The sequence below is a fragment of the Penicillium taxi genome (assembly GCF_028828555.1).
Source record: "Penicillium taxi strain IBT 34144 chromosome Unknown utg000004l_segment0_segment0, whole genome shotgun sequence".
NCBI lineage: Eukaryota > Fungi > Ascomycota > Eurotiomycetes > Eurotiales > Aspergillaceae > Penicillium > Penicillium taxi.
Window position 1 is genome coordinate 2,054,638 of NW_026643206.1, and position 20,141 is coordinate 2,074,778.

General features: G+C 47.7%; 8 protein-coding genes across 8 annotated transcripts; 3 read left to right on the forward strand and 5 right to left on the reverse strand.

The window, feature by feature from the left end:
* Window positions 1-440: 440 nt before the first annotated feature.
* Window positions 441-938, forward strand: N7495_005679 (uncharacterized protein; the record flags this gene model as incomplete). The annotated part of the gene is made up of 1 exon (XM_057208330.1): window positions 441-938. The coding sequence occupies one exon, from the start codon at window positions 441-443 to the stop codon at window positions 936-938; it is 498 nt and encodes a 165-aa protein (XP_057062104.1).
* A 944-nt stretch (window positions 939-1,882) lies between these two features.
* On the reverse strand, window positions 1,883-2,545 carry N7495_005680 (GNAT family N-acetyltransferase; the record flags this gene model as incomplete). The annotated part of the gene is made up of 1 exon (XM_057208331.1): window positions 1,883-2,545. One exon carries the CDS (start codon window positions 2,543-2,545, stop codon window positions 1,883-1,885), a length of 663 nt encoding a protein of 220 aa, XP_057062105.1.
* Window positions 2,546-2,876: 331 nt separating this feature from the next.
* On the forward strand, window positions 2,877-5,103 carry N7495_005681 (Zn(II)2Cys6 transcription factor; the record flags this gene model as incomplete). Its single annotated transcript, XM_057208332.1, has 4 exons — window positions 2,877-3,004; window positions 3,058-3,703; window positions 3,757-4,263; window positions 4,318-5,103. Coding segments are annotated over 4 exons (2,067 nt in total), but the record flags the coding sequence as incomplete, so codon positions are not given.
* Window positions 5,104-5,896: 793 nt separating this feature from the next.
* Window positions 5,897-8,600, reverse strand: N7495_005682 (M protein repeat protein; the record flags this gene model as incomplete). Its single annotated transcript, XM_057208333.1, has 3 exons — window positions 5,897-6,841; window positions 6,900-8,341; window positions 8,396-8,600. 3 exons carry the CDS (start codon window positions 8,598-8,600, stop codon window positions 5,897-5,899), a joined length of 2,592 nt encoding a protein of 863 aa, XP_057062107.1.
* Window positions 8,601-9,154: 554 nt separating this feature from the next.
* On the forward strand, window positions 9,155-10,724 carry N7495_005683 (H(+)-transporting V1 sector ATPase subunit H; the record flags this gene model as incomplete). Its single annotated transcript, XM_057208334.1, has 3 exons — window positions 9,155-9,449; window positions 9,509-10,049; window positions 10,112-10,724. The coding sequence occupies 3 exons, from the start codon at window positions 9,155-9,157 to the stop codon at window positions 10,722-10,724; spliced, it is 1,449 nt and encodes a 482-aa protein (XP_057062108.1).
* Window positions 10,725-11,103: 379 nt separating this feature from the next.
* On the reverse strand, window positions 11,104-12,598 carry N7495_005684 (glycine decarboxylase subunit T; the record flags this gene model as incomplete). The annotated part of the gene is made up of 2 exons (XM_057208335.1): window positions 11,104-12,163; window positions 12,222-12,598. 2 exons carry the CDS (start codon window positions 12,596-12,598, stop codon window positions 11,104-11,106), a joined length of 1,437 nt encoding a protein of 478 aa, XP_057062109.1.
* A 710-nt stretch (window positions 12,599-13,308) lies between these two features.
* Window positions 13,309-14,933, reverse strand: N7495_005685 (putative neutral amino acid permease; the record flags this gene model as incomplete). Its single annotated transcript, XM_057208336.1, has 3 exons — window positions 13,309-14,425; window positions 14,487-14,629; window positions 14,703-14,933. 3 exons carry the CDS (start codon window positions 14,931-14,933, stop codon window positions 13,309-13,311), a joined length of 1,491 nt encoding a protein of 496 aa, XP_057062110.1.
* A 1,636-nt stretch (window positions 14,934-16,569) lies between these two features.
* On the reverse strand, window positions 16,570-20,111 carry N7495_005686 (RNA-binding ribosome biosynthesis protein MAK21; the record flags this gene model as incomplete). The annotated part of the gene is made up of 3 exons (XM_057208337.1): window positions 16,570-18,085; window positions 18,145-19,313; window positions 19,371-20,111. The coding sequence occupies 3 exons, from the start codon at window positions 20,109-20,111 to the stop codon at window positions 16,570-16,572; spliced, it is 3,426 nt and encodes a 1,141-aa protein (XP_057062111.1).
* Between the last annotated feature and the right edge of the window lie 30 nt (window positions 20,112-20,141).

Here is a 20,141-nt window from a genome sequence, read left to right on the forward strand (position 1 = left end):
GCCGTTGGTACCTTTTCTATCTTCTCTACTGTAGAGTTATCCATCTTATCTTTAAATGTATCAACAATAAAAATATGGATTGAATAAATGAAGTATGAAAATAGGGTTAGACAGAACCGAGTGAAAAAAGGGAAGAATAGTTGGCAGGGTCTAAACTAGAAGAAGAGAGAGTTGGACGCACTCGGTCGGTCTAGAACCGCTTATGGTGACCTGGTGACACGCAAGACTTTTTGGGCGCTTGGACCAGGTTCCCCATACCTGCAGATCTTGTTATAAGACTTACTCGAGGCCGTCTTCCTGCTTCCCCTTCCTTCCCCCTTTCCTCCATACATTCCAAACTTATTTAATCATCACTTCCCCAGATCAATTGGATTTGAATCTCCACTCCCCTTACTTATTCACTCCACATCATATCATTAACGGTCTCAAAACACTTGAGAATGACCGTTGCATTTGGCCTCCAAGCTCCGCCATCTCCATCTCCCTCTCCCGCTATTCCTCTCTTGCAAAAGAACGCCAGAAAACGTTGGCCCCCAATGGCAAACCGCAATGCTCTCCCATATAAGCTCACTGTTATCTCGAAAGAGAAATTGGTCCGAGAGACTACTGCTCCCGACCCAGACCTCCGCCGCTGCGTTGGTCACTTCCGCCTACACTGTGGTTCCATTCTATGGACTGAGAACGATATGAAGTCTCGTATCAGCTCATTTGAGTTCGAAGACGACTCTGAAGATGAAAACGATATCATCATCCCTCAACAGAGGATCATACGTCAAAAATCAGACCTCCCACAACGTGACGCCTATGTGGTGCAAGTTACCGAAGTTACTTGCGATGACGCCTCAAATCAGTCTCTCTTGGATCAGAGCCAACAACATGTCATTGAGATGACATCAAAGAACATGTGTTGCATGACTGTTCCGCCTCTCGCCGGTTGAAGATTTCGGTTCCCATCCTTTCTTCCTACATTTACTTCTTTTCCGACTTTACGCCTTTACACCTCTTCAACCTATAACGACCTAACGACCTAATGACGACCTTTATTATGACCACGGAACCAAAATAGCATACTGTATATATATCAATATGTTCTCTATATGTTTAATTTACAAAACAATTTATATTTGCTGGGCAATTCTATTCCACACGTAGAAAATTGTACTGTATCTACCGTAACTGTATCTACTCAAACTAGATATCCATCTGTCACTATGACTCAAACTAGATATCCGTCTGTCACTATGACTCTTCACTCCAGAATTCGAGTCACATGATCCCCACAAACTGGGAAGGGGCAAAGGTCGTCAGTCAACGATGTCATCAATTGATGGAGAAGGATAATAATTACTTAACATCGTAATGTTAAACTGTGGGTCTCCTCTACCCCATAATGTACTTATTTACGGCAAATGAAGTAATATGGAAATACGGAGAAGAAAATCAGAAGCTTCTTATGGAATGATCTGAATGGCTACAAGGCTGCCAGGGCAGGATCAGGTGGCGAAACTAGTCGTGTCGATCACGTTGGATGTCATCACGCGTGTCATTTATCCACTTCAGAGCTAATCGTGGTATCTAGTTTGATGAGTGCGATCTATCAAAATGGTTTGATAAGGAAAGTAGTCTGCAAGATGACATGTTGATCCACCGACATCTGGAGAATATGATGGTTTCGGCCTGAGATACCGACGAATAAGAAGACTAAAAGTGACTCTAGGCTTCTGGATCTCATGGAAGAAATAGATCTGTACTCCGTACTAAGTAATGATACCGTCATCCAGGCGACCGGAAAAGACTTTTCCCATAAATAGAACTAGATCAAAGTACAAAGAACAAAAACAATCCATCTGTCATCCATTGATATAAATATTGGAAATCACAATCAGCGTGTTAAGCGGATAAGCATAATGATTCCAAAGCGATTGGAAAACTTCGGAATGCTGATATCCTCCGGTAAAAGGTGCGAATCTCCATTCGCAATAAGAGCCTCGGCAAGTGTGGCCCTCCCGGCATCAACAAATCCAAGACGCTTATATAGATTGATTGTAATATCATTTCCAGCTTTCACGATAAGGCGAACTTGCACGCCTGGGGGTGACGAGCGCAAGGTCCGGAGATAGTTGAGTGCCTCTTGGCATAACTTGCCTCCAAGTCCGTTGCCGCGGTGGGAGAGGAGAGCGAATAGACTCAGCATCTGCCAGCGCTCTTCTTCTTCATCGGACTTTTGAGCTGGCTGTTCAGATTCAATGGGCAGAGTAAAGTCGGCCTCGGACATGGGGCCGCAGACAGTGACTTGAGCGATCCATTCTGTGGCTGAGCCGTCTAAAGGCTGCGCGCTGCAGATGAAGACTTCACGGTTTTCAACAGTCAAACGGGAGATCCATTCTTCTTCTGTGAATGCTGATTCAATCTCGTAGGTGGATGAGAATGATTCTGGGGAGACTTTGAGTGCCTGGAGACGTAGATCTCGGTATTTGCGTGCAGACGTTTGAACGTCGTCTGTCTTGGAGACGCGGAAGTATGAGTAGGTGTATTGGGCTACCATGACTAAACTTGGACTATTGAATATGTAAATGTTCGACTTTTTTTCCGCCCTGGTCGTTAAGTTCCTTTTTAATCCTCTATACTGCTTTTACCGCTACGGCGAAGATAAATATTGCCGGCGGCGAACATTCCCCGCCGTCTCCACTTATTATACGGCTAATCTTTAAATCACCGCATCTTTAATCCAGCTTTACCGTACTTACTATGCAAACCAAATCTGACTCATGTGAGGGCCCAAATAAGTCACCTCCACCAATCATCAGATCCCAAAAAAGATTCATAGCGTGAGTGACGGTATCTCAGCCGATGTATCATGGCTAATCCGGTGAAGATGTTATCGATGCCGCTTCCAAAAAATCAAGTGCTCCGGTGAGAAGCCGTGCTCGAGATGCCGAAGATCTGGCCATGCGACCCAATGCAGATACACAACCCGAGATCGCAAGATAAAGGTGGATGAAAGGTATGTAGTACTCGTGATTCAGTCGAGATGAATGTTGAATTAATAAGCGATAGTTATCTGGAGCAGCTTATCCAAGACAGTCAGGAACTGCATGCACGAGGTAGGGCATCTCATAGACCCCAATCCACGGGGGATGGAGAGGCTCTCAACTCATCTCCAGGAAGTACTCAGATCGCGCAGGATTATACTATTGGCGAAGCTCCATGGTTCCAATCTCACGAAGCGTTTGCTCTTCCAATATATACCAGCGAAGCGTCTTCCTCTGCTTTTGCTACCCGCCTGTGTCAATTTTTAAGAGGTTCAGACGCACAGCCATTACATCCCCCACGGCGGCGGTATATCGATGAATCAGCCTTGGAATCATTGCTCAATGTGGGCATCGAGTGGCCTAGTCTAGCGAGCGCGAGGTTATTAGTGAAGACTGCACTTGGCCATCTCAATCCAGCTTTTCATCTGGCATTAAAGAAAGAAACTCTTGATGCACTTCATACTATCTACCAAAAAGAGGATTTTGATAATCCGAGCCTCAAGTGCAGATATTTTGCTATGTTTGCCATAGGACAGGTCTATACTACGCCCTCTGATCCCTCCAACATCCAAACTGTTCCTGGGTCAACTTATTTTGCCGAAGCCCTGAATCTCCTCAAGATCGTACCAGAACGTCCAAGTATGATTCACATCGAAAGCCTTATTTATTTGGTAGGTCAAATCATGCAAAGTTCCAGAAAGGCAAGGGAGCTAAAATCGTCAAGGCATACTTTTGTCAGTTTCTCAATAGATTCAACTCATCATATCTCCTACTGGGCAATGCACTACGACTCAGTGTAAGCGCAGGCTTGAACTACAATGTCCCCCTGAGTCAAAATCTGCATCCAATTGAACGCGAGCATCGTGTTCGCATATGGTGGTCGATCTACGTACTCGACCGCTACTGGGGATCCAAACTGGGCTTTCCTGTTCAGATCCACGACGATGACATTGATGTCGATCTACCATCGAGAGAAGCCTCAGAAACTTACAGTGATCAATTCACAGATAGTGCATACCAAGTTGCGGCTATTGAGCTCGCGAAGATCACTGGAAATACAACGACGGAGATATACAGCCGGAAAAGGTCGACTGAGAGCTTCTTGCAGCGCGAGCAGAAGCTCTTGATTCAATTAAAACAGTGGATACAAAGGCTTCCTGAACATTTACGGCTGCATGATGAAAAGCAGAATTCTAAACACACTGTGCTTCTTCACTTGCAATTCAGCTATGTATGGCCCCTTACAACTCCGTATTGGCTTATGAAATAGCTAACGCCTTTAAAGTGTGTAATTCTGGCAATCAGGCCCGTTATTCTAAAGTTTCTCGTTTGGCGTACCCGGAACTCAACCCCAGCTTCAAACCCAAGCGATGATCTCACGCCGATTTTAGCTACCTTGAGCGAAGCATGCATCCACTCTGCAAGATATTCAATAAAACTATGCCTAGATGAGTGGACTGGTGGATCACTAGCAGTATATGGCTATGCTTTCCCAGTATTCATCTTTTCCTCAGCTGTAGTCTTGGTCATATCAAGCCTACTACCAATGGGCAACTCAAGTGACATCGCCTCAGTCGACACAGCAACCGAGATGCTGAAATCTCTCAGCTCAACTGAAAATCTAGCAGCGAAAGATTTCTCAGAACACCTGTCACGGGTGAGACAGTGCTTTGATGAGTATCATCCTCCGCCAATTACAAGAACTGCTGTTGTTGTTCCTGCGAACTTTAGCTCTGGATATTCAAGCCCAGATCCAAATCTATGGCCATATATCTCGGCTTCAGTACAAGAGCCGAAACAGTCTTCCAATTCTAATTCTGGAACTGGGTTTACGACTCTGCTACCAACTAATACTACTACTACTACTACTACTACTACTACTACTACTACTACTGCTGCTGCTGCCAGTGATCTCATATTTCAGCCGGATTTAACGACTGAGATGGCTCTTCATTCTTCGCTTATGGAGGAGTTCTTGACTCAGTCTACTATAGATGATGGGTCTCTGGGGCTTCCGGGGTTTCCGGGGACGTTGAATGATTTTGATGCCATGGATGCGATGTTCTTTTGAGTTAATACCCACCTGTCTCAAGGACAAAAATCAGGAACAACAATCATGTACCGTTAGTAGTGTTAGTAGTTAGTTATTTAAATATGTATAGACTACCTACTTGCAGAAATCTGAGCTTGATTACTTGAAATCGATCTAAGTTACGTCTGGTAATCCTAGCTCTCGATTCACCTGCGCACATATCCGCCATGAATTAATTACCTAGGTAGTTGAGCTATATCTCCTCGTAAATAAAGAGATATAATGGTGTCACTGACAACAAGGTTGGGTGGGCCAAAAAAAAGAGCGAAAAAAAAGCAAGCACCGACCGAGAATTGAACTCGGGACCTCGTGATGATAGTAATTACTTGCAATCACACGATCTAACCGCTGATCTACCAGTGCTTCTATATGACTAAAGCCAAATAATTTAATTCATAACCTTTCATATCAGCAAACACAACATCAACGACCATCGGTGAGAAGAGATTGGAAACCTTTGAAAATGTCTATGACTAAGCCCAAATATTCCCAACCTGGGCAATTACCCTGCTCGCAAGGTTCCAAGGTTTTATTATTTACCTAGGCATAGGAGGAAATGAGCTGCTCAAAGCTATAACATGTCATTTTGGCAGACCAGGTAGCATGATAGCGTGGGTAGGAGTGAGAGAAAGTCAGGAAACCGCAGAGAAGGCAATCGTATACATAGCTGATAGATCGATAACATTTTTTTATTCTAATATTCACTATCTACTCATGACAGACTAGCTCTCGACCTGAATATCAATTCAATGTACATGCTCTCATTTCGCTCTCATTTCATAGTGCTGTCAACTAGTTCACGGTATATCTTCTTCAAGTCCGCAATATCAGCGTGCAATTCATCAACCTGCTCGCTCTTCTCACCCAGCATCTCCAGCGTAGTCTGGTAGCGCTGGTCAAGATCTGCAAGCTTGGCCTCGAGTTCCTGCACGCGAGCACTGGAGACTTGCTTTTCTTCCATCTCGCGCATGAGATCGACAACCTGTTGTCTGGACTCGTCGCGCTGGGTGGTCACTCTAGCAAGCTCATCTTTCGACCCGGCTCGTTCGCTCTCTAGGCGGCGGACGGTAGCACTCATACGTTCAACCAGCTGTACAGATGGTCCTGCGCCAACGGTCGACTCCGAGATGATGTCGTTGATACCGCGTGACTGGGGTGCTTGAGTGCCACCGTATGCGGATGGAGTTACGGGCGTACCGGAACCGAAGAACTCATCTGGTTCAAAGGTGATTGAAGGGGTCTCTAGGATAGAAGTCGGGACCGAAGTTGTTATAATTGGAGGAGGGGAGAGGGTCCCTTGGGCAATCGATGTCGGGTATGAGTTTTGGCGCGGTGGTGTGCCAATGTCAGGAGAGGCAGAGGGAAGAGTTGAGGATCGCCTGCTAATGGGCCGGTATTCCCCGGCGCCGATTGTATCGAGGTTGCTCGACCGACGTAGAGACTGGACGGGTGATACACCTCGAGTTTGTGGCAAACTATTCACCTGCTCTCGCCATTTGGCTCGCTCCTCTTCCAACTTCTGGGCCCACGCCGCATCGCTCACCTTCTTCTGCTCGGCCAAATCTGTCTGGGCGGCGGAAAGCTCGTCTGTTACCTCCTCGAGTTTCTGTTGAGTTCTCTGCAACCCCTGCATACTCTCATAGAGCTTACCCTTCAAGTCTCGCTCGGTCTCATTTGCAGTTTCAAACTCTTCCTCCATTTTCTTCGTCTTGAGGTTCTACAAAGGTGTGCATGTTAGATTCATATAGAGACCAAAGTCAATAGAGACATCTTACCAACTCCCGAATCTTCTTCCGCAAATCCACCTCCCTTCGCACAGTATCGTCACGTTCCTTCTCTACGCTTTTAAGACGGGACAATATCGAGCCTTCGAGAGCGCGCCAATTCTCACTAGCTACAGAGTACTGCGTCTGCAGAGTCTCGACCTGTCGTAGAAGTTTTGCATGCGACTCCCCAGTCACGCCAGAAGATGCTTCTTCTGCGCGAGATCGGAGGTTTTCCAGTTTGCTTTCCATGACTGACTGTTCAACCTTAAGCTCGGCCTCGAGCCTCCGCGCTCGTTCCTTCTCTTGATCGGCCTTTTCTTTCAGTTCGTCAATTTCCGTCTTCGCCTTTCTTTCGTTGATATCTTGCTCAATCTTGATGGAGGACAATTCCTCTTCCAAATCGTCCGCGCGGCGTTTCGATTGTTCCAGAGCATCTGATTGAGCGTTGGCCTCGGCAGCTTCTGCACGTGCAAGAGCTCGACTCAGCTGTCCTTTCATTTCTTGTACGGTTTGGCTTAGGGCATTTCGCTCGTTTGTCACGGCTTCAAGGTCCTTCGAGGCTTTTGTTCGAGAATTCAACGACTCGTTAGCTCTTTTCTCTGCGGCCTCAGCTCGTTTCGCTCTGGCCTCGGAGTTGGCAAGGTCCCTTTCCAGCTTTTCGGTCCGTTTCTTTGATTCTATTTGCGATTTCATGTTCTCATTGAGCTGCTGACGGAGTTTCTTGACCGCTGTACGATGGTCCATTTCAGACTTCGAGAGCTTCTGTCCTTCTTCTAGGAGTAAGGCAATTTTCTCATCCTTTTCGAGCAGCAATTTCTTAGTACTCCCCGGCGAAGCTGTTGCAGCAGCATTCCTCGAGGATTCAGATGCTTCCTTGGCGAGATATTTGAGCTTAGACTGCAGTGCGTCTATGCGTTCAATGTAACCATGAATTTCTTCTTGTCGCTGAAACTCAATCGTATCATTAATGCCAGCCTCTGACGGTAGATCCATACTTATCTGTGAACTATCTACTGAGGCTCGAATTCCTGAATCTTCCGAATTTTGCGAATCCGACAGAGTCTGGACATCTCCCTCTACATTTGAAGGCTGCTCGCCTATATCACTGAGAGTCTTGGGCAATGATCCCGCGACGCTTATTTCTGTAGATTTCCGATTCGATAGCCCCGAGTCATGACTTGACCTTGGTGTGTATGCTTCTGGGATACCGTGTTCGTCATCCAAAGGCAGGCTGGAAATATCGACGGCAGGAATGGACGCTGCAACGCTGTGATCCACGTCCATGCTAGATCGCGCGTCATCACTTTGGATTGAAGTGGCGCCTTGGGATGAGGCTCTACTGTGAGAAGGCTGCAAATTCCGATTTGCCGCGTTCGAATTAACCACGGCCCGAGCCAGACGCTCCTGAAGCCGATCGTTCCTGCGCGCATTTGATGAGCTGCGTGATATGGCTGGAAAGTGGTGTTAGCTAAGTCTACATTTAAACAATGCATCGAGGAACTTACACCCAGCTGGAGATCTTGATATTGGCGCAGTGTTTGCATTTTCTGTCAGCTTTTCATTTGAAGGCTGCGACTGCGATTGCGACTTTTGTCTGTCTGCTTCATCCAGTAAGATGTGGTCTAAGCGCGACTCGACGCCTGCCACTGCTTGCTGAAATAGAGTCCCTACTCCCCACTTGGACTTTGACGGTTGAGAATTCTGCGCCATAATTGTATAGATGTATAATACGCTAGTCGGCTAGAGGGCAATGAATGCCTCGAGTTCGATTTGCATGAGGTCGGCGGGGGGTTGGGGCTAGAGGCTTAACACCCAGCAGGGAATAGTTCGTGGTATAGAGCTCAAGAGTGTGTGCGGGTAACAAAAGAAACGAAGAGTTTCGATTAAAGTTACTAAAGGCGCGTGTGATACCAGCAAAGACGGTGGTGAGACTCGACTGTAAGGAAATCTGGAAGCGCAGGCAGCAAACCACGTTCTTAGGTGGATGTCGCACAGGATACCTGGGCCAGAGAGACTGAAAAATGTGTCCCACGACGGGTGTTTAAAGTGACCTTAAATTCCTGCTGGAAACCCGCAGGTGAAAGCAAAAATAGGGACAAAGATGAGGCTTGAAGGAAAGCCGATACAATTGACCCGTTGGGATGAAGCAACATCCCGGTCTTGGCGGAGCTTCCGTCATCCCCCAAGCTCCTCCCTCCGCAACCCCCTCTCCTACACCTCAAATTATCGGCGCACTCCTGCTTCTCTGGTCCCATTTGATCACAATGTCGCTAGAGCCGCCCACCTACCTCAGCTCTCTGCAAAATAATATTCGTTCTCGGCCAATTCCATGGGAGGGTGCCGTCAGAGCGGGCAATATTACCGATGATCATCTCAAGAAGATCAAGGCGGTAGACAAGGTGCGCAAGGAACAGCGTCGTCAGACAATAGAGGCCGACCTAGATGGCTATACGGGCCTACTTGCTGGAGGAGAGCAGGGCAAGAGTGTCTTGGACTACGCCGCTCGTCGGACAGATATGATTCAGTACATTTTGGTGCTAGCTTCAGATCTGATTCAGGGTATGCATTGCAATTCCGATAATGAGGCTATTCAAACAATTCTAATAAGAAACATCTAGACGTTCCCTCGCTGGCCGATGCTCTTATCTCGCACCCGGAACCATACAAGTCATTCCTCCAGTTCCTGCAACCCACGAACACTGACCCAATTCCATTGCTCGCCTCTACCTTCCTCACGACTCTTGTATCGCACAGTCTTGTTGCCTCGACCAAATCCGCTCCTCGTGACGAGGAAGCTCTTCCGCAGTTGTATATTTTTCTCTCTACCCTGACCAAGAACCAAGATAGCGCGGTCCAGGATATTGGAGTTCAAGGATTCTCGGAGCTTCTCCGAAAGAAGAGTTCTCGTGAGATCTTTTGGAACCACCGCAAAGAGACTTTGGACCCTCTGATTGAAACTCTCCGTGCTGCTGCTGGGGGCAAGGATAATGTCAGCAATTCCGGAGCGAGCATCTCAGGAGCTAGTACACCAGCCCCCAGCACACGTGGCATTGAGTCCGGTCTTGCTGGAGGGATTGGTCTTCAGCTGTTGTATCGGGTTCTCCTTGTGGTGTGGCAACTCACATTCGAGAGCGCACTCGTCGGTGAAGAGCTTCAAGAGTAAGTGCCCATTTCAAGAGAGAATCATGAAGCCCCATGCTCAACAACTGACCCTCATTTAGGAGCTATGAGATTATTCAACTCTACACGCAGCTCCTGCGAATGTCGCCAAAGGAGAAGACCACTCGTCTTCTTGTTGCAACTCTGCACAACCTTTTCTTGCAAAATCGGAATACCTTGCTCCCCGTTGCCGTGTTTGTTCGGCTTCCATCACTTTTGACTAACCTCAAGGGACGTCATCTGACAGACCCCGATCTCCTCGAAGATTTGGAGGCTCTATCAACCATGCTTGATGAATATACCAAGACTCAGACCACCTTTGATGAGTATGCCGTCGAAGTCCAGTCAGGTCACTTGCGCTGGTCGCCCCCGCACAAGAACCCTACCTTCTGGAAGGAAAACGCACGGCGCATTGTGGATGAGAACAATGGTGCTCTGACCAAGAAACTTAAGGAGATTCTGTCTAAGAGCTGGGATAATGACAAGCAAGTTTTGGCCATCGCCTGTAACGATGTCGGCTGCTTGGTGAAGGAGGTTCCAGAAAGGCGCACACAACTCGAACGCCTCGGTCTGAAAGTCCGGGTGATGGAGTTGATGGCCGACAAAGACGAGACGGTGCGGTGGGAAAGCTTGCGGGCAGTGGGCGAATGGCTCAGATACACATTCGATGGCTGAAGATCTTGAGGCATTTTAGTTTATTTTTTTTTCTTATTCACAAGTTCATATGGATTTTCTCCAATGGATGAACATACTGTCGGCTATTGTGTATTTCTTCTATATCTGCCATAACTAGCGCATAAATCTTATTTCTCGGGCCAAGAATGATATCTAAATCTAGAAAGTGGCTGGCTTCAATTGGCAATTGATAAACTGCCTGCGGATCCACCCTGGTCGACTAGCTGTTGAAGTAGAAAACGCAAGCATGAAGCGACCTGGCTTAAGGCAGCAAAGAATCCAAGTAATAAGGGAAAAAAATATATACATGCGCCAATAAATCATGAGTTGGTCATTTCATATTAATAACAGCCCTAAAATAAGCAGAACAAGTAGCTTTTTATGAAGGACGGTGGAACTTGCTCTCAACCCAAGGCATACCGGTAACAGTAGCCTTGCGCACCTTATTACGGACCAAGACACCTAACTCAGTGCCCTTCTTATGCAAGCCATTTTTAACATAAGCCATAGAGATATTAGCACCACCAAGAGTCGGGCTAGGCAGACCTGAAGTAACAACACCGACTTGGACAGGGTTGGCGGGATCGGCAAGGTCGACGACGACAGCGCCCTCGCGCGCAGGAGAGCCCTTCTCAACTGATAGCCCAACACGGCGCTGGGATAGAGTCTTAGGGCTAGCGAGCTGTGACAGAATTACGGAAGCACCGTTAAAGGTGGCTGTAGCTGCGTCGCGGCGGTCTCGACCGACAACCCAGCCCAGTGCTGCGGTTGGTGGTGTCTGTGCGGTGGAGATGTCGTGGCCGTAGAGACACATGCCTGCTTCTAAACGGAGGGAGTCTCGGGCTGCGAGACCGGCTAGACGGACCGTGTCCTTGTCCGTGAGAAGTAAATCGACGACTTGTTGGGGGAGGGATGAGGAGGCGGAGGTTGGGATTGAGATCTCGAAGCCATCTTCGCCTGTATAACCAGTACGAGAAATCAGGAGTGGCGATGCTGTTTTACTGCCGTCTGGTAGAGTCAGGTGCAATTCGCGGCATTGGCCGAAGTATAGTGTGTTCAGGTCGGTTTCGGCCGCTGTGGCGTTGGTTGAGTTGATGAGGGGCTGGAGCGTGCTGACAGCGAGTGGACCTTGCAGAGCGACGAGGGCGCGATCTTCAAGGATCTCCCACTTGATGCTGTCTGCGCCGTGCTGGGCGCGGTATGCACCAATCTCGGCCGTTAGGAAAGCCAGGTCTTCGGCGCGGCGGCCGGCGTTGGTCACGAAGTAGAAAGTGTCTTCACCACGACGGGTGATGACTGTGTCGTCAATTATACCACCTGTGCCGTCTTCCAAGAGGCAAGACAGGGTGGATGTGTTCAGCGCAAGCTTATTCAGTGATGAAGGTGTCACCTTCATCAGCAGCTCTGTGGCACCGGGGCCACTGAGGTGATGTTGTACCCTGTAGCCGATTAATTAGCCATTAAAGCTGCGGGGTGGATCTCTTTGCATGCTATTACATATGGCTGACATCGAACACGCTGGCCTTCTCGCGAGTCCACTTGTGGCTTTCCAAATGGCTCAGGTCTTTGTACTGTAGCGGCATCGCGAACCCGGCAAATGGTACCATTTTAGCGTCATATGCCTTGTGTAGGTCAAATAGCTGTGTCTTATGTAGCAATTCGGAACTGGAGCTGCTGGACGCATAGCGAATGGATTGAGTCTTTACAGGCACAATTGACGTCGGGGTGGCGATTCTGGTGCTGCGTACTGCTGGCCGCACCCCAAATGATAGCTCCCTCCGCAGTAGTGTGGAGCCGATAGAGGCGCGGGGAGTATTGAAAGCTCTCACGGCAACGAGGTCAACACCTCTCCTGAAAGTACGAGCGCTAGACATGATAATTCAATACAAGTTAAACTGAATTGCAAGAAGAAAAGAAAAAAAAAGAGGAAGGAGCAGAGAAAAAAAGACCCGAGGATTCCTCCGTCGGAGAAGTATACCGGGAAAGTCACGTGGAGATAGGGCAACCGGAGAGCAGCTGTGTGCGATTCTGTTTCTCTAATTTAGTTTCGATATCTTTACTAGGGGTCTATAAAGTATAAAGAATATACTAGTCTTGATGAGAGTCCTTGAAAAACTTGAAAATGTCAAATTCTTTAAAAATAAGGTGGCGGTAAAGTCGTATCAACATGAAATTTATTGCCTGATGTAAATCACCCACCGAAATATTTACAGAATGTTAGGGCAGAGAAATCAAAATGATCAAAGTTCAGCCAGCATCCTCTGATTCATTTTTTCCCCTGCATATCAAATTTCAAAGATATCATATACTTACCCAGGTACTTCAGAGAAAACTTTTGAGAAAGACGACAACACCATACCTAGGCACCTAGGTAGATAGGTAGATATAAGAGACCAACAAATAAGAATAGAAATGAAGATATAGGAATATAATAAGGACAAGACATCTGACCTAGAAGCGGGAATGCGAGCTTCTAGCTGTTCCTGTCATCAAGTTGTCAGGTCGTGAATGAATTCCTCAGCTAGCATCCAGCTCGAGGTAAATGGATACACTGGTATGATGTCCCTCGCCCTGCGAGAGAAATTTAAAGTGCGTTGCTGGCACAGGTGAAGACGCCGCTTGTGTCGCTTTCAATAATACCCATGACAGAAGCATAGGTGCCAGGGCCCAAGAAAAACAAACCCATAAAGATAAGACTGACGTTTAAAATTGCACCAAGCCAGCCACGAATGCCACGGATCTTATAGAAGGAAGGTCCATAATCATCATAGCTCATCTGTATGTATGCCCAGCCCCAGAAGATGAAGCCAAAGAATGAGTCGAATAGTGAGCTCATGAGAGATTCCAGACTGGAGAAGAACGGGATGACTTCGGCGATGATCCAGGCGAAAACCCACAGGATTGCCAGAATACCGGCCCAAGAGGCCCATCCCACAACTGTGTTGTTGCCCTTATGGCGGGTTCCTTCGAATAGGCGGAAGAAGATGAAACGAGCGGAGACTGATGCATATAGCACACCCAAGAAGATCAAGGTAGGGATCATGAACGAGAAGGAAACCTTCTTATACATCTCATCTGAGATGGAGCCGAAGGCTGGAGATGTCATATATTGCGTACCAGTGTAGGCGTAGATGATCGAGCCAACCAAGCTGAACAGGATAATCTCAGCAATGGTGACCGCAGTGACAGATTTCCAGAAGTCACGCGGCTCCTTCATCTCAGCAATGAAACTGGGCAGAGTGATTTGGCCGATGAAGGTGTAGCTAATGTTTAGGAAAGCGTTGGTACCAGACACGAAAGATGTGCCCTTGGCCGGAATGGCTAGAATGGTAGGTTCTCCAAGCTTAGGGTAGCCGGCGGGATGCCCCTCACTTGCGATGAAGATCATGGCTAAAAGGACGGAAACAAATGTGAAGAAGGCGGAGGCAGTCGCCAGGTATGCCAGCGTGTTGAATGTACGTGGTAGAGAGACGAAGAAGCATATCACGGCGACAATGGCCGAAAATGCGATGGTGCATACACCACCATTGCTCATGGTATTAAGGTATTCGGAGCCCACGACACAATGCAGGCCCTGGATGAAGGTGTTGTTCAGTAGGAACATGGCCGCCGTGAACCACCAGGCAATTTTGGAGTCCCAGAACAGATACTGGCCGATGTCGCAGATATCCCGGATTTCTGGGTGTCGCAAACAAAATTTCCTATTGCCATCAATCAGTATATCTGGTATAGAGATGAAAACACGAATTTCTCAGAACTGACCAAACTGTCAATGAAGTATAGAGAACGATAGCAGCGATGAAGATTGTCAGGATCAGGCCAGGGACGAGGCCTAGGATGGAGTATGACCATGGAAACGACATCATGGCCAAACAGATATACTCGGAGAAGAGCAACGCCGCAGTCTAAGGTACGAGTGAAAATTTAGTCACCATTCCAGGATTATACTGATACGAATTGCGCTCGAATATCGCATACCTTCTGCCAACTGCAAGTACGGTACTTGATCGAATTTTCTGCCTCCAACTCAATCTGGTGACCAACTTTCTCAGTCGTAGATGATGAATCGACGGCATCGTGGTGATGCGACAAGCGTCGGCCTCCATTCTCAACATCAAACTCCTTTTCATTCAGCTTGATGGAACTGGGGGAGCGGTTGCTGTTGCTATTGCTAGCGCCCAATGGTTTGAAGCTTTTTGGCTCAGCCATTTTAATCTTAATGAGCGGGCGAACCGCTTCTGACGATACTCGGTGGAGTTAAAGGTATTGTTGACAATCATAAAATTGGCGGAAACGGTCTATAGATGCGACAAATGGGGTTTCGACGAAGCGTGGTGATTCCGGTGAAATAAACCATACAGTCAATAAGAAATTGAAAGGGAAACAGGAAAAGACCTAGTAGAGAAAAATCCAAGTCCGGCCGAAAAGTAGAATCCAACGTCACCTTTTACGTTCGTGGCTTCGGGCTTAAACACGGGCGATCAAATCCTTCCATGGTCCACCCCGCTAGCACTAATAGGTAATTCAACTCCACTCTGTCTTCTATCTCATTTCTTCGTATTTATTTGTAAATAGAGGGTTATAATGGTATTGCAGGTAGGCTCTCAAATCTTGGGGCTTATAGATTCCTCTAGTATATTTGCCCTGCAAATGGATTATAGAATTACATGCTGAGCCATGAATATCAAGGAAAACATGGTTGGCCTTGGCTCCCGATCTCGATTTCTTTAACCGGATTCGGCTGGTCCAAGCCATAATAGCGGGTGAGGCGTAGCGGAGTATAGAGGCGTTTTTCAATAAGCACCTACCTATGTAGGCAGTTTCGAGAGGCGTTCGTATTAATGGCATGAAAATGATAACCTTGGAATAAGGAGAAACAGAGAGAATAAGAAAAGAAACAGTGTTTAAATTTCGCACTGCTGACTCAGCTCCAAAGCTGAATGATCGAAGATATTCAACCTATAAACTTGGAAGTTGTATCGATCTTAAGATAGTTAGCAGAGATATGTGATATCGTGACTCTTTCATTGTTTCAAGGTCCTAATGTTAGAAAAATAGGATATAAAAGGGCATTTTCAAGTATCGAACGCGGGGAAACCTTCCACGAGAGCGGGTCCACGTCATCGTCCGATCCCGATGAACCCGAATATGGAATGTGCCCTGGTGAATCATGACCAAGGCATTAGGAGGCAATTATGGAGCACGCAAGAGTGGATACCAGGAACTGTGGAACGGCCGAAGTACATAACAACATTGGCTCTTCATGCAGGAAATTGGGGGGGGGGGGGGGCGGTTCAAGAGTTATTTCCGAGTTTACCTGCGCTGAAAGGACCTTGGAATAAAAAATGGAGTCTAGCACTGACTTATTATAGTGAGTCGTTTAATATGTTATACTGGCTTCTGAGTCCTAACCACCAGGTCCGGGCCCCTTCAGCGGGGCTGACTTCATTGTCGATTTGTAACATCGTGAAGGACTCGAGCCCTAAATGATTCGGTTTAATGATAAAATCACGTGATCCATAGCATTCCAGTTAAATGAACTAGCAAGAAAGAGTGTAAGGCTTTATCCAGTCCACGCTATTATCCTCTACTTGCTAGAGAAAAAAAAATCAAGTGATAGGACATCCCCACAGGGAGCTACTGATGTAGAGATAGCTACCATATGAACGCAAGAAGTAGAAGTAGAAGTAGAAGAGAGAGAGAGAGAGAGAGAGAGAGAGAGAGAGAGAGAGAGAAAGTAGGATCAAACAGTCCACAATACGGAAGAAACGCCAGATAATATGGAATGCAATAGAGAATCTCTCACTTTTAGAAGCACGACATACACAATAACAGATAGTCCTATTTACATACCCAAGTCCTCGTCCTCCAATAGAGCAGCATAATCGTCTGCCGAAGCAAAGGTAGGCAAGTTCTTGAGCTTGCGGCGCTTCTTGCGATCGGAAGGTGCAGCTGCAGCTGCAGCTGCATCGGCCGCCACATCTATATCCACACCGCCCAGCTCCATATCCGAGGGCAGGTCCTCGTCGCTGTCCAGGAAGGCCTCATCGTCTGAGACGTCCATATCGAAGACATCTTCGTCGTCTTCGGCAGGCTTCTGTGCCTTGGACTTCTCTTCCTTGGTAGATTTCTTGGTAGCCTTCTTCGACGCGGCCGGGATAGGTGTGGCTTCTTCATCATCGAAGCCATCGAAGTCGTCCATCTCCTCGTCTTCGTCGGATGGTACGTCAGACTCGTCGTTGAAGATAACGTCCTCGTCACCGCCCTCGAGTTCTTCGTCGTCTTCGTCATCATCGTATGCAGAGTCGAGATCATCTAGGTCCAGATCATCATCGCTGTCATCGTCTTGCTCTAGATCTGGTCGCGAATCCACGAGCGCCTTCCAGATTTCGTCTTCGTTGTCGCTGCCATCAATATCCTCCTCGTCACGTGCCATGGCATCCTCATCACCCTTGCCCTTCTTGGCCTTGGTCTTGTCCTTGTTAATGCGGTTGAAGTAGTCGTGGAAGAAGGCATCTTCAGCCGCAACATCCTCGACCTTCTTCGTCCAGAAGTTCTGGGAGTTGAGAGGCATGCTCTGATTTGAAGCCTTTCCAGCTTCTACCAGACGATCGGCAACCTCACCACCAGCCAGGGGCTGCATGATAGAGGCACCGCGAGTATTGGCGTTAGCCTTAGGAGTACGGTAAACAAAGCGATTTAGGAAGTGACTGAGGGTGTGCAATGACATATCAGGCTTTCCGCTCATGGGCTCATTCTCCAAAAGACGTGCTGCATTGACGGAAACTGAGGGGTGGAAATGAGATGTGTAAGGGAGCAGCTCCCAAAGACATGTTTTGTCAGCATTGCTGTGTTCGGGGTCGCGCTTTCGAGGATCGTAACCATCGGTGCGCTTTGAAGATTTGGATACGACTGGAGTAGGCTCCGGCTGCTCATCGTCTTCGTCTGGAACGTCGCGGAAGACTTCCTCGTCATCACTGTCGTTCTCCTGGGGTTGATCAATGAGAGAGTGGAGACCGACAAAAGTCTTCTCTAACTCGCGAATCATATAAAAAACACCGCAGACGAAAGAAGGTCCGTGAAGTCCAAGCACTTGAACGACACGCTTGACAAAAGCCTTGACACGGCGGAGATTAAGATCGTTCTTGAGGGCCTTGTACAGCATATTCAGGTAGAGTGATTGCTTTGAGGAGGTGGCGACTCGAGGATCCAGAAGAGACTCGTAAAGGGTCCGATAGAAGCGGTCGTTTCCAACCTGATGAGACGTAGTAAGTTGCTGGATGAGCATGAGAGCTTGAATACTGGTGTTAAAATTGGAAGAGTGCGTGATGCGGAAAAGAGTATCGATGTGTTTGGAGATTCTATAATTTCACACATTAATATTGATCTGATGACTTGGGACGAGCACAAAATAACATACCGGTCTGAATCGGCATCAGTGAAGGGGTATGCGCGGTTGACCCCGGTCAAGACACCTGAAGTCAGCTTCTCCCGCATCTCGTCGTCTTGGGCCTCTCCCTTGACAGGCTCGTTGCGACCTTTGCCCTTCGATCCCTTGTAGGTCTCGCCCTGGCGCTTTCCCTTGGGTGCAGGCTTGCCTTCATCTTCAACTACAGGCTTGTCTTCTCCCTTAGCCGCAGGCTTCTTACCCTGAGGCTTTAGAAGATTGACGAAGAGAGAAAAGTAGATGTCAAGCAGCTGCATAGCAACCTTATCCTCCTTCTGGCTGAGAATGGTCTGGTTTAGAGTAATGATGGCATAATACTTGGCATGCTGGCTCTGGCCCGGTCGGAACAGCAGCTCTTCGACAGCCTTGATAATTAATGGTTTCATCATAGGGTGGGTCTGCTCAAGTTGGAGCAACAAGTAAGAGGCACGGGAGGCGATCTTTTTACCAGGGTCTCCGAGCTTGTTGACAAGAAGCCGTAGCAAGTTTGCTTCTTGCTCCGGCTTCTCCTTGAGAAGTTCGTATACATAACTGACGGCACGGGTGCGCGAGAACTCAATCTCGTCATTGCACCAGACCTCTAGAATTTTCAGAACCTCAAAGAATTGCTCCTTGACAAAGTCCTCAAAGGCCCAAACTAGAAGGTGGCTCTTCTGCAAGCCACCAGGAAGCGGGTCTCGCTCGGTCCATCGACCTCCAGCGCCTTGGAATGCTGCGACAAGCGCAGGCTGATTGGAAAATGACTTCAAGCGACGTTCACTGGGCAGCAGAGTACCCTGAGCAAACATATCCTTCAGAGATCGTAGGACTTCGACGGCCTGCGCACGACTGCGCTTTCGTCCAAGAGCAATCAGATTTTCGAGTGACTTAACATTGTGCAGTGGTGACTCTTGCACGGCAAGGGTCAATGCAGAGATCTTATCGCTCAGGGTACCAGAAGTCATAATTGTTGTGTAGAACTTGTGAGATGATGAGGCCGCGGCCTGTTGCGCTTCCGCATACTTGTCATTCTCCTCCTGTAGCAGATTGTTTGCGAGTTCATGAATACGATCGATCAGGTGACGGGGTAGGGCGGTCACTTCTTTCACAGTCTTGACCGGAGGAAGAGGAATAGCGTACCAGTCAGAACGAGGAAGCACAAGCTGTGCGAAGGTAAATTAGTATAGAATATCGAAATTGGTACATATACATGTACTCACGAGCTTTGCGTATTCCTTAGGAACGACAATATCAACTTCCTGCTTCTTCGCCGGCGGTGCTTCTTCAATATCGGAGACTTCAGACTCTTCATTGTCTTCCTCGTTGGCGTCCTCCATATCTTCATCTGAAATCTCTTCTTCAGCCTCCTCTTCAATATCCTCCCCTTCTTCAACTTCGTCGTCCCCTAGATCTTCTGGAACAACCTGGCCAGCTGCTTGCAGCATCTTTGCAAGCTCTTTTCGTAGATCATCGTCACCGCTCTTGCCCTTAGGTTTGGATTCGCCCTCTACTTCGGACTCCGAGTCGACCTCTTCAAGCAATTCAAGGTCCTCTTCGGTACCGCCCAGGGCCAGGATTTCCTGTCGTAGAGTATCGACATCATCAGTAGTCTTCTTGCTACTTCCTCCCTTCTTCTCGTCACGGGCAATCACATCACCATTGCGATCCCGCTTCTTGCCCTGAACGGAGGATTCCTGCTTCTTGCCGCCCTTGGTGTATGATGCATCCTTTTTGGGAGATGCAGCCTCCACAGATGCAGTCGGCTTATTAGCATTCTTCTTCGATTTTCCTTTCGAAGAACTATCCTTCAATCGTTGCTCAATCTTCTGTCGTAGACCAACGAAGGCGCTCTCGTCGATTTGGGGCATTTCCGTGGTAGACTGGGACTTAGAAGTTGAATCATCCTCATTTTTAGGGGACTTGCTTGCGCCTGATGAGCGCTTATCTTTCCCTTTTGCCATTGTGGTGTGTCTGGGTTGAGCTCTTGCTTT